This window comes from Cariama cristata, unplaced genomic scaffold, assembly GCF_000690535.1.
Source record: "Cariama cristata isolate BGI_N322 unplaced genomic scaffold, ASM69053v1 scaffold13992, whole genome shotgun sequence".
Lineage (NCBI taxonomy): Eukaryota > Metazoa > Chordata > Aves > Cariamiformes > Cariamidae > Cariama > Cariama cristata.
In genome coordinates this window covers 1-12472 of record NW_009604479.1, presented here as the reverse complement: position 1 = coordinate 12472, position 12472 = coordinate 1, and the positions used below count along the sequence as shown (strand labels likewise).

General features: G+C 39.9%; 1 protein-coding gene across 1 annotated transcript; it reads right to left on the bottom strand.

Moving 5' to 3' along the window:
- Positions 1–6682: 6682 nt before the first annotated feature.
- LOC104158084 (MOB kinase activator 3B) lies at positions 6683–7100 on the bottom strand (the record flags this gene model as incomplete). Its single annotated transcript, XM_009695644.1, has 1 exon — positions 6683–7100. A coding segment is annotated over exon 1 (418 nt), but the record flags the coding sequence as incomplete, so codon positions are not given.
- Positions 7101–12472: the final 5372 nt, after the last annotated feature.

Below are 12472 nucleotides of genomic sequence, written 5' to 3'. Positions count from 1 at the left end.
GCCCCCCCCCCCCCATTTCTTCAGCATGGAAAATGGAAGAAGAGATCTGCTGAGACCTGCTTTCTACAGGTTAGTAGTTAGCTTTTTAGCTCTTAATGATTGCCATAATACAGAAAACCTGGCATATGAGGCATCAGCCTTCTCATACGCATTCTCCAGGTGAGGCAGCATTCCTTCATACCAGCAGTGCCAAATACTTCTCATGGAAAAGCAGAGAATGTGGTAAAGAAGCGCTTACTTTCTATTGCACATATTTTCTATTATTATCAAAACTACACTGAAAAATGGGTTAATTTGTATATCTGAGCTGGAAGCAAACCTATATGTTTCTCAAATGGCACATCTAACATCAGATCAAGAGTGTACACTGGGGAAGACATCTGGGGAGGATAGCTTTGGGAGCAGTCACCTTTCAGTCAACACTGGTCAGGCTTGAGGATTGTTTAGACTACTCCTGAGCTTCAGTCCCTATTCTTGTATAAGCAGAATGCCTAGACTACTCAAGGCATTTTAGATACCAGTCAAAAATAGGGAATCAGATTGCTCCAAAGTATAGTCAATCAGCAAGAAAGTAATGCAATGCTAAGAAGGCCAGATAGCTAGCTATCCAGCAAACTGCATCACTCACCATACAGATGGGGCCAACACAATTTTTATCAATGTTCTTTGATGGTACTCTTCAAATGAACTAGGTTTGTGGGTTGGTTCACCTGACAGCTTAGTTTACATAGAAGCATCTGTTAGATCCTGAACCACAGGAACAGGAAAAAGGGGGAGGAAGCTCTGACATATAATTGCGTTGTAAAATATCCACCTGCTATTTTCCAGGCACATATATTTCAAGACACCAGACTTTGTAAGAGGATAGCTGTGCTGCTGCTATAACTTTGCTGTAGCATACACACATGCACAGAATTCACAAAATTTAATGACTAGAGGAAAGCTACAGCCATACAATAGCCTATGGCTTGCAGAATTTTTCTTTATTTCTTTGACACAAGAGATTAACTTGAAGCTCTTGGCAAACACATCCATGCTAAAAGAGGGACCAAGGAAGGGCAGCAACAGTGAAAAGAAGATAAGCTTTACAAAACAAAATTCTTCTTTACCCCAAATCCAGCATTGGTGTGACAGGTGTAAAGATCAAGCAGAAAGGATTGTTTGGAATTTACAACAGTCTTCAGCTGGTAGCCTACAGCTATATGCATCTACCACTGGGTGACTGAAAGATCAGTTAACAGCCAGCAATCTGACCCTTCCTTTCACCCCCTGGCAAAACTTTGTCTTGAAAAGAAAGAAAAACCAGCTGTAGAGATTGTACATTTTTTTTATTGCAAGGCAGATGTGCATGAAGCAATGGTAGTTCCCAGATGGTACAATTACAATAGCTGGAAAGAATGAAGAAAAAGTATATGCAGCAAATGCCAGCAAACCACACTTTGTCCACACCATGGGCACCTCGTCACACTGTGGAAGAGCAATAAGGTAGGGATAGCTGTATGACAAAGTCAGTGATGTCACTCTCCCCACATTTCTATAGGCTGTATTGTGAAGAGGTCTTTGCTTAGTAAAAGCAGTTGGGTCTCTATTCACACCCACCAGTCAGCTGCTCCCTTTGCGCCTGCAGAAAAAGTGCCCCGAGTGGTAACTTATTACTGGCTAGAGAATCAGAAAAATTCTACCACAATATTAGTAAGAAACAATCGAAGAAGTTTAGTTCTTGGTTTAGTGGTTGTTTAGAATCACATCCATGAGGGCCCTCTAGAGTCTTGGTCTGCTTTTGTAGCTGCATTGTGGTGACATACTGGGCTCCTCTTTTGGAAGTAGCATTACACACATGCTCTGAGCAAAAACTCCGAAGCTGTCTGCTACCAAAATTGAATAGTTAGGCACGGACCAGGCAGTGTATTTCTAAAGATACATTAATTTTTCAGCCAAAGTTGCAGGCTTTAAACACTTTAAAAGTATGTTTTCACTTTGATCAGCTGTAACTAGGCTATTTGATTATACTAACTTAATAACCTTTGAAATCCTCATCTACAAAAACTCTCATAGCTTAAAAGTGGTTTTGAACTACCATTAAATGCCAAATTGCAGCTTCTTAAGCTGCTTAATCAGTTTCTAATCAATTTAGCTCTCTTTCCTGAAACAGCCCGTCAGAACTGAAATTAGACTTAAGGATCACAGGATAATTCAGGCTAGCACAGATTTTGGGAGGTCTGCATCCCAGCTTTCTGCTTTATGTAGCCATCAGATCAGATCAGGTTGCTCAGGGCTTTATCCAGCCTGGTCTTGAAAGTCCCAAAGGATGGAGACAGCATAGCCTCTTTGGGCCTCCCTCTCAACTGCTTTATTGTCCTCGCTGGGTAAAGTTTTTCATTATGTCTAGTCAGAGAAGAAGTTAATGTTGTTTATTTCAGCAGAACTGTCTATCTTCTGACTGTCTTCTCACTTCAAACTATGGACCTGATGAAGAAATAACGTGGTGATGTTCTCTGGCCTGTGTTACGCTGGAATTCAGATTAGAACAAATTAAACAATCCCCTGTGGCCTTAAATATCTGGCTATCTTTCACAAAGACTCTTACAACAGAAAAAAAAAACATTCCATTCACTGAAAAGCCAAACAAGACAGAACTACTCCCAATTTAAGGCTGCAATGAGGAGAAAAAAACCTAAAGGAATTGAATTCGTCTTGCTTCAAAATCAGGGCCTGAAGGGAGCACAGCAATAGACAGCTGCTTGCTTTCTTAGCTGCTTCACATAAGATTAAAGGTGACAATGGCAGTTCACCAAAAACTGCACTTGTCCCAAGGATCTACCGCTTCCTCCTCCAAATGATTTTTTTCAGCCTGTTTACCAAAAACCACAGAGATAAAAAAAGTAGGGGTAGGGAGGTACTTTTGAGGCTATGGAGTATTTAAGTTGTCCATATAAGCCTGGGAAATATATCCCTTGAAAGGTGTTTAAATAATGAGACTACTAGGTGCCTGGAAGAACAACTAGTATTTACCAAAGAAAAAGAGTTTACCCTAGAGCTAAACGGAAGTCCAGCACACTATAAAAATTCATGCTAGAGACTAAATGAACAGCTTCACCAGAGTGGCCTGAGAATGCAGACAGAGTGAACTCTGTTCTGTTCTGTTCCTGCATTCCCACTCAGTAAGGTCTGAGGCAGGTCAGAGTGTATCTGTGGTTACAAACAGAATGTGTTTCCAGAGCTGTCAGCCTCTTACATGCCTTAAATCCACTTAAAATGGATAAAGGAAATTGAGAATAATGGAAAGAAGAATAAGGATATAATCACGTCCAAAATCCTCTACAGGCTGTAAGGCCATTTTACAAAGACAGTCCTTAAAGCTTTGCTATACAAAGAAGTGGTCCTAATACTCAGCACCCGTTTTTGTCATCTGCACACAATTCTTGACAGCTTTTCCATTCCCATACCAGCTCCCTTTTCTCCTGCCAGCCAGTCCAGTATCAGCAGGAGAGTGGCTCGAGGAAGAGGCTCTTTACCAACAAATGAATAGACCAGAGTGACTGGAGAACGCAGAAAGGGCATAGCACCAGACCACAGGAAGTACAGTGTCTGTTAAGTGGCCAGAGATCATTGTGCCAATGTAAACACCAAGAGGTTTAAATATAACATTCATAACAATTTATAACTCAACTGCATTAATTATTTTTTTTTAAACTACAGATGAACATGACCACCACAAAAAATAAAAAGCCCATCAAGCCTGGCTATCCCTATTCTGAAATGATTTTCCTTGAAAGTAGCTCCTCAATGGAAGCTGCATTTAATCACAGCTCTTGAAATCCCTTTTTAGAAAGTTTCCATGAGATATGTCAAATGAAAGAGGACAAGTTTAACAGGATTAAGCAGAGAAAAATGTGTTCAAGTTTCTGTGGACAGCTCCTATATATCCCACTCTGGATCTCTTCACCAAACTCATTTGCTAATGGAAAGGTCAGCCCAAATCCCATCCACTGGACATACACTTTTCCAGAACAATTCTCTGCAGACCATATGCTACAAAGATTCAAAGCAATAAATGAATCTCTAAGTTACAGCAACTCAATACTTTAAAACTGTTGTACTACTAGTAAGGACATACCTAAGCCTGTTTTGTTTTCACATCTGAGTATATCATCTTTCAAGATCTATTTTAACTGCTTTGAAGAATGAATAATTGTCATTTCACCATCATTAATTTCTCTGAATAAAAATAGAGGTTTGCATTAATACTAAGCCTATGGTGCATCTAACCAAAGGCTACTGCAGAACAGGTAGGAACAAACAGTACCCAGCACAGTAACAAAGCTTCTCTCTGTGATCAATTGTGAAAAGCAAAACATGTAACAATATACATGCTGAGTGAGTGCATTTCATTCACCAGCTCTGTAAGCAGTACTCAGACAGGCTGGCAGGCAGTATCATCTCTGTTTTCCAAGTAGAGGATTGATGTGCAAATAAGCCAGAGATTCCCTTGACAGAAAAGTACCTTACCCAGGAAGAGATGCAAACTTCCCTTTGACCATTCTGGGTGCCTAAGTAGGGACTTGCTGAGAGAAGAGGTATGCAGGACACAGTATGCATCTGTTCCTGAATTGTAAGATCTAAGGCCTCCCAAGAAATTTTACCAACAGCTTAATAGCACAAATTGCTGAATCAAGAAGATAATGCGAAGTGTGCAGGTGGCCACTATGGTATCTGCAACAAAGGCTCAAGAGGAGGGTAGAGTGGAATATGGATTCAATCACTGCTCTATGGAATAATGCTCCAAAGTGTATCTACAAAATCTCTTTATGGGACTGTGCAGTCATCTCAGTCTGTAATAGAACCATGGTGCAGTCCACCACTCTACAAAGGCTCAAGCAGATTTTTCCCCTTCCTTTGGGTCATTTCAGAGTGAGACGAAGATTTTTCACACACATCAAGCTTTCCTGTTCTGATTTGTATCAGAGTCCAGCCCCATTCCATAGATCGTACGTCTATCCCCTTCCTCAGTTTCTTCAGAAAAACAGTAGATTGAGGGTATTTACTGATTCCATTCTTAGGCTTACAATAGGTAAGCCTTCAAGATAAAAGTTCCTCCAGATGTATCGTACTACAAACATAAAGAGAAAGCATCTAGAGCTGAAAGCTTGTGTGTTATAGATTATTTGTTGGTTCAGTAAAGCCCATCAGCATGCCAGTGTGTTACCTGCTCCCCATGCTTGCAGACAGACCACAATTTCTTCATATGCAAACTGCAAGAGCACAGAGTAATATTGGAATACTCCAAGATGGAAATTTAGTACAACAAAAGCCTGCAGAAACACCAATGGAAGAAAAATCACATACTTCACTGCACCTTCAGCCCACTTTCAATTCCAAAAATCATTCACTCTGAAGAAACATAAAACAACAAATGCTTGAGAAATCAAACCTCTTTTTCAGTATGCAAACTATATGGTGCTGCTTCCTTTGAAATCCTCCTTCTTCTTTACTGTGCTGGCAAAGTCCAGATTAAAAGATATAGTTACTGCCTTCTTTCTACCTACTAGTGTAGAAAAGTGATAGGAACTGGGAAACAAACCACAAGTTTGCCCAGACAAATAGCCGTCAAGGCCAAGAATAAGGTATTTCAAAGGTCAGGAAATACTAATAGACACAGCCTCTTGATGTATCATCTACCAAGTAGCTACAGGCCCTAGCTGCATATAAACTGTAAAACATTCAGCTGAACTAATTTTAACACATGAGCATTCTTGTTTGTTACTCATCTGGACCAAGTATTTATATATAACATCTCATATTTCTTACAGCAAGCTCCCAGCCTTCCCACTTGCAAGAAGTGAATCAGGACTCACTAACTAAAACTGCCAAAAGTTACGTAAGTACACTGACATCTCTAAGGTATAACATCCATCTTTTTTTACTATCTGCAGCCACAGCTAAAGATTTAGGCTGTCTACATTATACAATGCACTCTTTTGCAAAGTCCTCCTCATCCAAAGGGAACTATTCCAGCAAAGATACTTCCACCTACTTGCCCCACTCTTCAGGAAAACTAACTATAGTATTATAAAAGGAAAATTGAGTTGCCCTTAACAGCTCTCTCATCTGCGCTGTCTGGTTAAACCATAACAAAGCTTGTCAGTTATATATAGCCTTAGAAACAGTAATTTGGAGAATAATTCACTTCCCAGTTATCAGTGTTGGATCAGAAGTCAAGAGATGGTGGGAGGGCAGAGTTCACTGCATTCCTCACTCTCCACTGCCTTGTACTGCACATAGCTGTACACACTTCAAAGTGTGTCCTCTAATTAGGCTTTCCTTTCCATCCATTCTGTACCTGCCTAAGTGGCCAGGCAAAGTGCAAAGCAATGCAAACTTGATTAGCTTTCAACAAGCTAATAATGCAATGCTGACCACCCTTAGTGACTAACCTGAGAGGTTTATCAGGGGCAAATGGTTAGAATGAAAACATTTTAGGCTAACAAACCCCACCATATCTAGCAGTCAGAGTTAACATTTCATACATTTCAAACTATTCCTGCAAGACACCCTCCTCCTCCCCGCCTGCTGTTTAAAGGCTTGAATTTCACAATCCCTAAAAATGAAGGTGGGAAGAGAGCATGCTTACTACACAGAATGAAAGGCAGCTTATGCTTTAGGACTTCTTCCTTGTACTTACCTACACTTGTAGGAAATACATCCTCATTGTTGATTTGCACCTCGATCCAGTCCATGAGAAGATTCATATATTGGGGTGCTGGCAACGCTGTGGGCTTCTTGTACTTCATGTCATCCTGCCACCGGTACTCATACTTAGGGCCTCCAGACATCACTGGGCAGGTCCTCTCTGTGCAGAACTCACAGATAGTTCCATAAATGAGGTTGATCCTATTGAAGAAGTCAACAACATGGACAGCCACCCAGTCATTTTGGTCTTCTCCGCTGGGCAACTGCACAGCTGCTTTCAGGTCCACGCCTGAGTTCAGAGAGGCCTGTGCTCGTTTGTGAAGTTCAAACCTCTGGGTTCCAGGTTCAAACTTGCGTTTTGGGCGGAAAGTCTTATCTTTATTAAAGACTTGCTTGAGTGCTATGGACATGTCTGCTAATCTGCTCTGCAACAGCTGGCAGAAAACACGGTTGAGATTTAATGCAGGTACAAAAACAGTTGCTCCCTATCACAGGTCTTCCAGGCCCTGCTCTTTTTCTCAGAGAAACTCGTATCAACTTGAGAGGTCTACTAGCTCTTCCTCTTGAAAGCCTTCCCGAAAGGCTTCATGTTCCTAGGGATATGGAAACAATATACATTAGTGGTAAGCTCAAGTCTGGCCCTGTCAGTTTGTTACTGGTTTACCATCATTTTTTAGTAATTATGAGCTGAAAAGCAAATATATACAAGCTAGCCTTAAAAACTGACCAACCCCTAACCTGATGAACATTTAAAAGAAAAAAAAAAAAGGCTCATTTTTTAAAGTATTAAAGAATTAACTTCTCTGTCCTTTTTAAATATCTACCAAATAGAGGCTTTTAAGTTATCATAAAGATGGGAATTCAATAAATCTTGTATAATCTTCCCATCTTTAGATAATTTTTAAACCAACCTTTTCATTTTGCTGCATTTTTACAGTGACTGCATACCATACATAATATATGTATAAATTCAGTAGACAAAATACCATATGACAATTTAGAAGTCTTATCTAACTGGTCCTACAGTGACTGATGGTGCCTCTAAGCATTTGCCATAGCTTCAGTGCTCTTCTCTGTAGGAAAAAAATGCCCAAGCAAGATTTTTCCACTTTTGTTCTCTATTTTTAATTAACGAGCTATTTATTTTTGCAAACCTCACAGAACCTAGAGTGAAACCTACAGTAAGTATTGCACACAAATAATTTTTTTCCCACAGAAGTGTACAGAGATTATTATTCTTCTTGACCCATCTTCAGGAATTCAGAAGTGGTCTTAATTTTCTGTTGCATTGTATAGAATGATTAGAAAGCAATGGGGAAGCTGCCACTTTCTTTATAGCTCTATTCATCTTCTCTACAGAGGAATACTTGGCACTGTCCTTCTTACAAAAGAAAGAGCATAGACTTTGCGTGGTTCCATCTAACCTACCCAGGCAACAAAAAATGGTTTTAACAGTCAGTCTGACTGAAAAAATATATTACTGCGTTAGTCTCTTGTTTGTTCTTACATACATACAGCTAAAAGAGTATTATCATCAGTAAATGTAGGCAGTTAGTAGGTGATAGGGTAGATAGGGGCTATCACATTAGACTTTTGTTTTAGTAATGAAGGTTTTATGATTAAAGACAGAGAGTAAATATTTTATGCTGCACATTATTTAAATTAAATACATTTTAAATTTGCACAGTAGGACAAAAACCCTACTCTGTCAGTGGCTGATGAATTCTCATAATGGGACCATGTATTCTCCACTGTTTCTCTTAACAGAAGTCATGTCCATGAAAAATTTACTAGGTTGTGTGTGGAAAGCACTGAATTCTTCTGAAGATAGTTGCTGAAAGCTTTGCTGAGGGGTAGAAAGGAAGGGAAAAAGCTGCTTCTTTTTTCTTAAGCACTGCAAGAAAGCAATATGTACCTAAGCAAAGGAAAATCTGGTGTGCTAGACCATGTCCCTCCAGAATAGAATGTAAGTGCCATAAAAAATCCTCTCTCAAATAGCTGAAGGATAAGCACCCAGCCAATTTGCCAGCAAGCAGCAGAGAAGTGCTTGTCTTTCCTTTTGCTGATGGCATGATGGCGGGATACTCCAGACATGAGTTTATAAACAGCCATTCTTCCTGTGCTAGCAAAATACGGGAAGTTCAGGGAATGAACTCCAGAGAGACTATTGTCATATCGGACATGCCTCTTGCAGTAATGTTCAAACACAGAGATCCTGAAACCTGACAAAGGTCAAGGAAAGAAGATTTTAAACAAAACTAGCCTTGTAACCATTTAATTAAGTGTCATTGGCAGGAAATGAAGGCACTTTAAAGAGACAAATTTGCCCTACGGTTTCTTGTTTGTTACTAAGACGCATAATCTCCAGCTGTCAAATGCTCTGTGGCAGTCAGCTGTTTATTTCAAAGCCTTTCAAAGAATAAGTAAGTACCGTTGCATAGACTGAGCTTATGACTGACACACTTTGAGATGGCACTGAGCCAATGTCCCAGTTTGCAATAATAAGGTTAGCTCCAGAGTTTTACAGCTCAGGTAACTACTTTTTTCCCCACTTTAATATACCTGGAGTTCTTATGTGGCTACCTTGACTCCCTTTCTCACCTGTATATATTCACCAGAACATGCAAGCAGTTTTTATTTAAAACAACAAGGTGAGCATCAAATAAAACTCATCTTCAAAAGACACATTTTGAAGCACAGTACTCACTCTTCTTAAACCTTTTCCAAGAAAAACAGAAGACACCATGCCTTATAAGCTATTTTCTACTGAATATGCAAACATAATTAATCATATTAAATATGTACTTTCCCACTCCTCTCCATACATTCAGTAAGTCTGCATAAAAACAATTAATGCAGCAGAGAAGCAACCAAAGCATTCAGCAAACAACTCATTATCTCAAGTCTTCTGAGTACCATGAGTCAGTTGTTGAAATTGTCAGTGAAAGCACACATACATCACAGTCAAATTCAACCCAAAGACTAATCCGAAAGATTACTCTACTATGCAGCCAGATGAAACTGTTCTTTAACCCACCAAGGCATAATCAGAACAAACAAGAATTTCCTATACATTTCCTGTGTGGAGAGTCTTCTGTTCAGCGTCTTGCAATAAAAGCTAAGGCTCGCCCTCTTTTATCTTTCTGTCACTTTACACAATACAACACTACATACTATCATTGCAAAGCTGGACTGTAGAAGTCAAACTCACTGTTTAACTTCTCTTAGAGACTTAGCTCTGCTAAGAGTTGATTTTTTTCTCTCTCTTAAAGTGTGACTGAAGGCTGTGCAAAGCCAGGGGATGGATAGTCTTGCTTTCTCATGCATTTTCACATACAAGAATACAAAATAGAGAAGTATATGACCTAAATTTCACAGAAATACTGCGGTGAATCAGCCCTCTGAAATATTTTTTTGCATCCTGCTTCCTGAGGGTGTTTGCTATCTAATTAGCCCTTGTCTTCACTCAAAAGCTACCAGAAATGAACAAAGAAATAAACAAGAATTTTGAGACTCACCCCCTTGCTTCTGAAACAGATTTCTTTCCCACACGTTTTACAGCTGCCCTTACTTCCCCCAGTCAAGCAACCAGCTCGGTTAGGCTATTCTAAACAGTTACAAACAGCATCACCATTACTTCCCTGGAATAAAGAAACTTTCACTTTACACACAACAGACAAAAGAACAGGCTCACCTGACTTTCAGCAGAGACACTTCAGGTTTGGATCCTTCAGAGACTGAAGCTAATGCAAAAGGTCTAGCCAAAGTTTGCGGGCTCTAAAAGCATCTTTACTGCTTAGGCAATAAAGTGGCAGTAGTTAACGGTACGATGGCCACTCCTCTTCTTTGAACTGAATCACTAAGCCATTGCAGGAACTCATTTACAATTGGACTTCCAACATGTTACTGCACTGTGTCTGAATCAACAATCAATGATGAGAGGTTTGTCATTCCACCTCAGATCACATACTGTCACTTAGAACTTTGCAGTGTTGGACTTAGAAAGCAAAGCTATTGCTTCAAAATCACATAGCATTAGCAAAAGGAAAACTCATCAGATAACCTGAACAACAAATGGTGAGCAAAACCTCCTGATTTTTAAAGCACTGAGAATGTAATTTGGCTTGCTGGCCACTTTCACTTCCATGACAATTTTCATCTGACAAGAATGAGAAATGCTCCCAGTTTCATTATCTCAATTGGTCTTGGGAGAGCTCCTTCAGAGATGAAACGCTGTGAACAAAGTTGTGGTGCTGGTTAGATTGGATCATAACTCCTTGAAATCTGCTGCACACTAACACCCATCCTCCTTCCATGTAAAATTAAATCTGACTATTGCTAACAGATATTTTGCAGTCTCCTCTCATGTCTTAGTAATACCAGCAGTACTGCTCCTGACTTATACCTATGTCAAAGGTCATAGAAACCAGCTTCTGATCTTTTATGACAGGTCCTAACTAAACAATGGGGCATAAAGAAAGATGTTGTGGCACATGGTGTTTGGTTTGATGGTATACAGAGCCAGTGTTCTGGATGCTATTCTGAACTAGATGCTTAATATATCTCTGTCCTGGTATGGGCATCTCATATGTATAATTCCTTCCAACACTTCAGCTTCTCCTCTTTCTTTTCAAAGCAATGTATTTCAGAAGATGTGTGACAGACACCAACAGCTTTTCCTGAGGGACTATTCCGTAGCATGAATAATGCAGTTGGGTGAACTCCCTTGCTGGCAGAGCGATGACTGAGGATGCCAACAGCAGATTTTGAGATGATTGCAGAAGAGAGAACCAGACCCTCACAAGCTTCATCCATGCTGTCAGCAGCACAGTAATCAATGCTGTCCCTAACCTTATGTAGAAACATCCACATATAGAGACAGCAACTCAGTCTAAATATCAGGTATACCAAGTCAACATATGGAAGTAATAAACGAGTCCTACTGATGCAGATACCACTAAAAAAAACAACCCACAACCACACACCGTGATCACCATCACGTTTGAGTCATTGCTGAGTTAAAAGCATACTATATCATTTTGTCATATACTTTCTATTAAATCACAGGTAATAAGAATGTTAAATGACACAGTGTTTATAAACATAAACATAAACCTTTCATAACAGCACTCTAGTGAGCATTACACAAGCTTCAGAGGGCTGCTGGGAAGGCAGCTGGTATAATTTCCATTTTATTAAGCAAGAAACTGAGGAGACGTGACTTCTCCAGCACCAAACACACAGTAAGCTGTCTGTCTACCAAGACACTGTCTGGAAACCAACTCAGCATCAACTGATTTTTACATTTTTCTTTCCAAAATATAAGTCTCCATTTGAGCACTTACACAGTCTGATCCAAAGCCAGCTGAAGCCTGTAGAAAAGCACAGATTTGATCCAAATCATGTTAAGGTCCAACATTTTGTAGACTTCTTGTATTTGGCTTCACAGAATCATAGAATCATTTAGGTTGTAAAGCACCTTTGAGATCATCAAGTCCAACGATAAACATAGCACTGCCAAGTCCACCACTAAACCATGTCCCTAAGCACCACATCTACATGCCTTTTAAAGGCCTCCAGGGATGGTGACTCCACCACTTCCGTGGGTAGCCTGTTCCAATGCTGGACAACCCTTTCAGTGAAGAAATATTTCCTAATATCCAAACTAAACCTCCTCTGGTGCAACTTAAGGCCATTTCCTCTGATACTATCGCTCATTACTTGGAATAAGAGACCAGCCCCCACCTGGCTAGAGCCTCCTTTCAGGTAGTTGTAGAGAGTG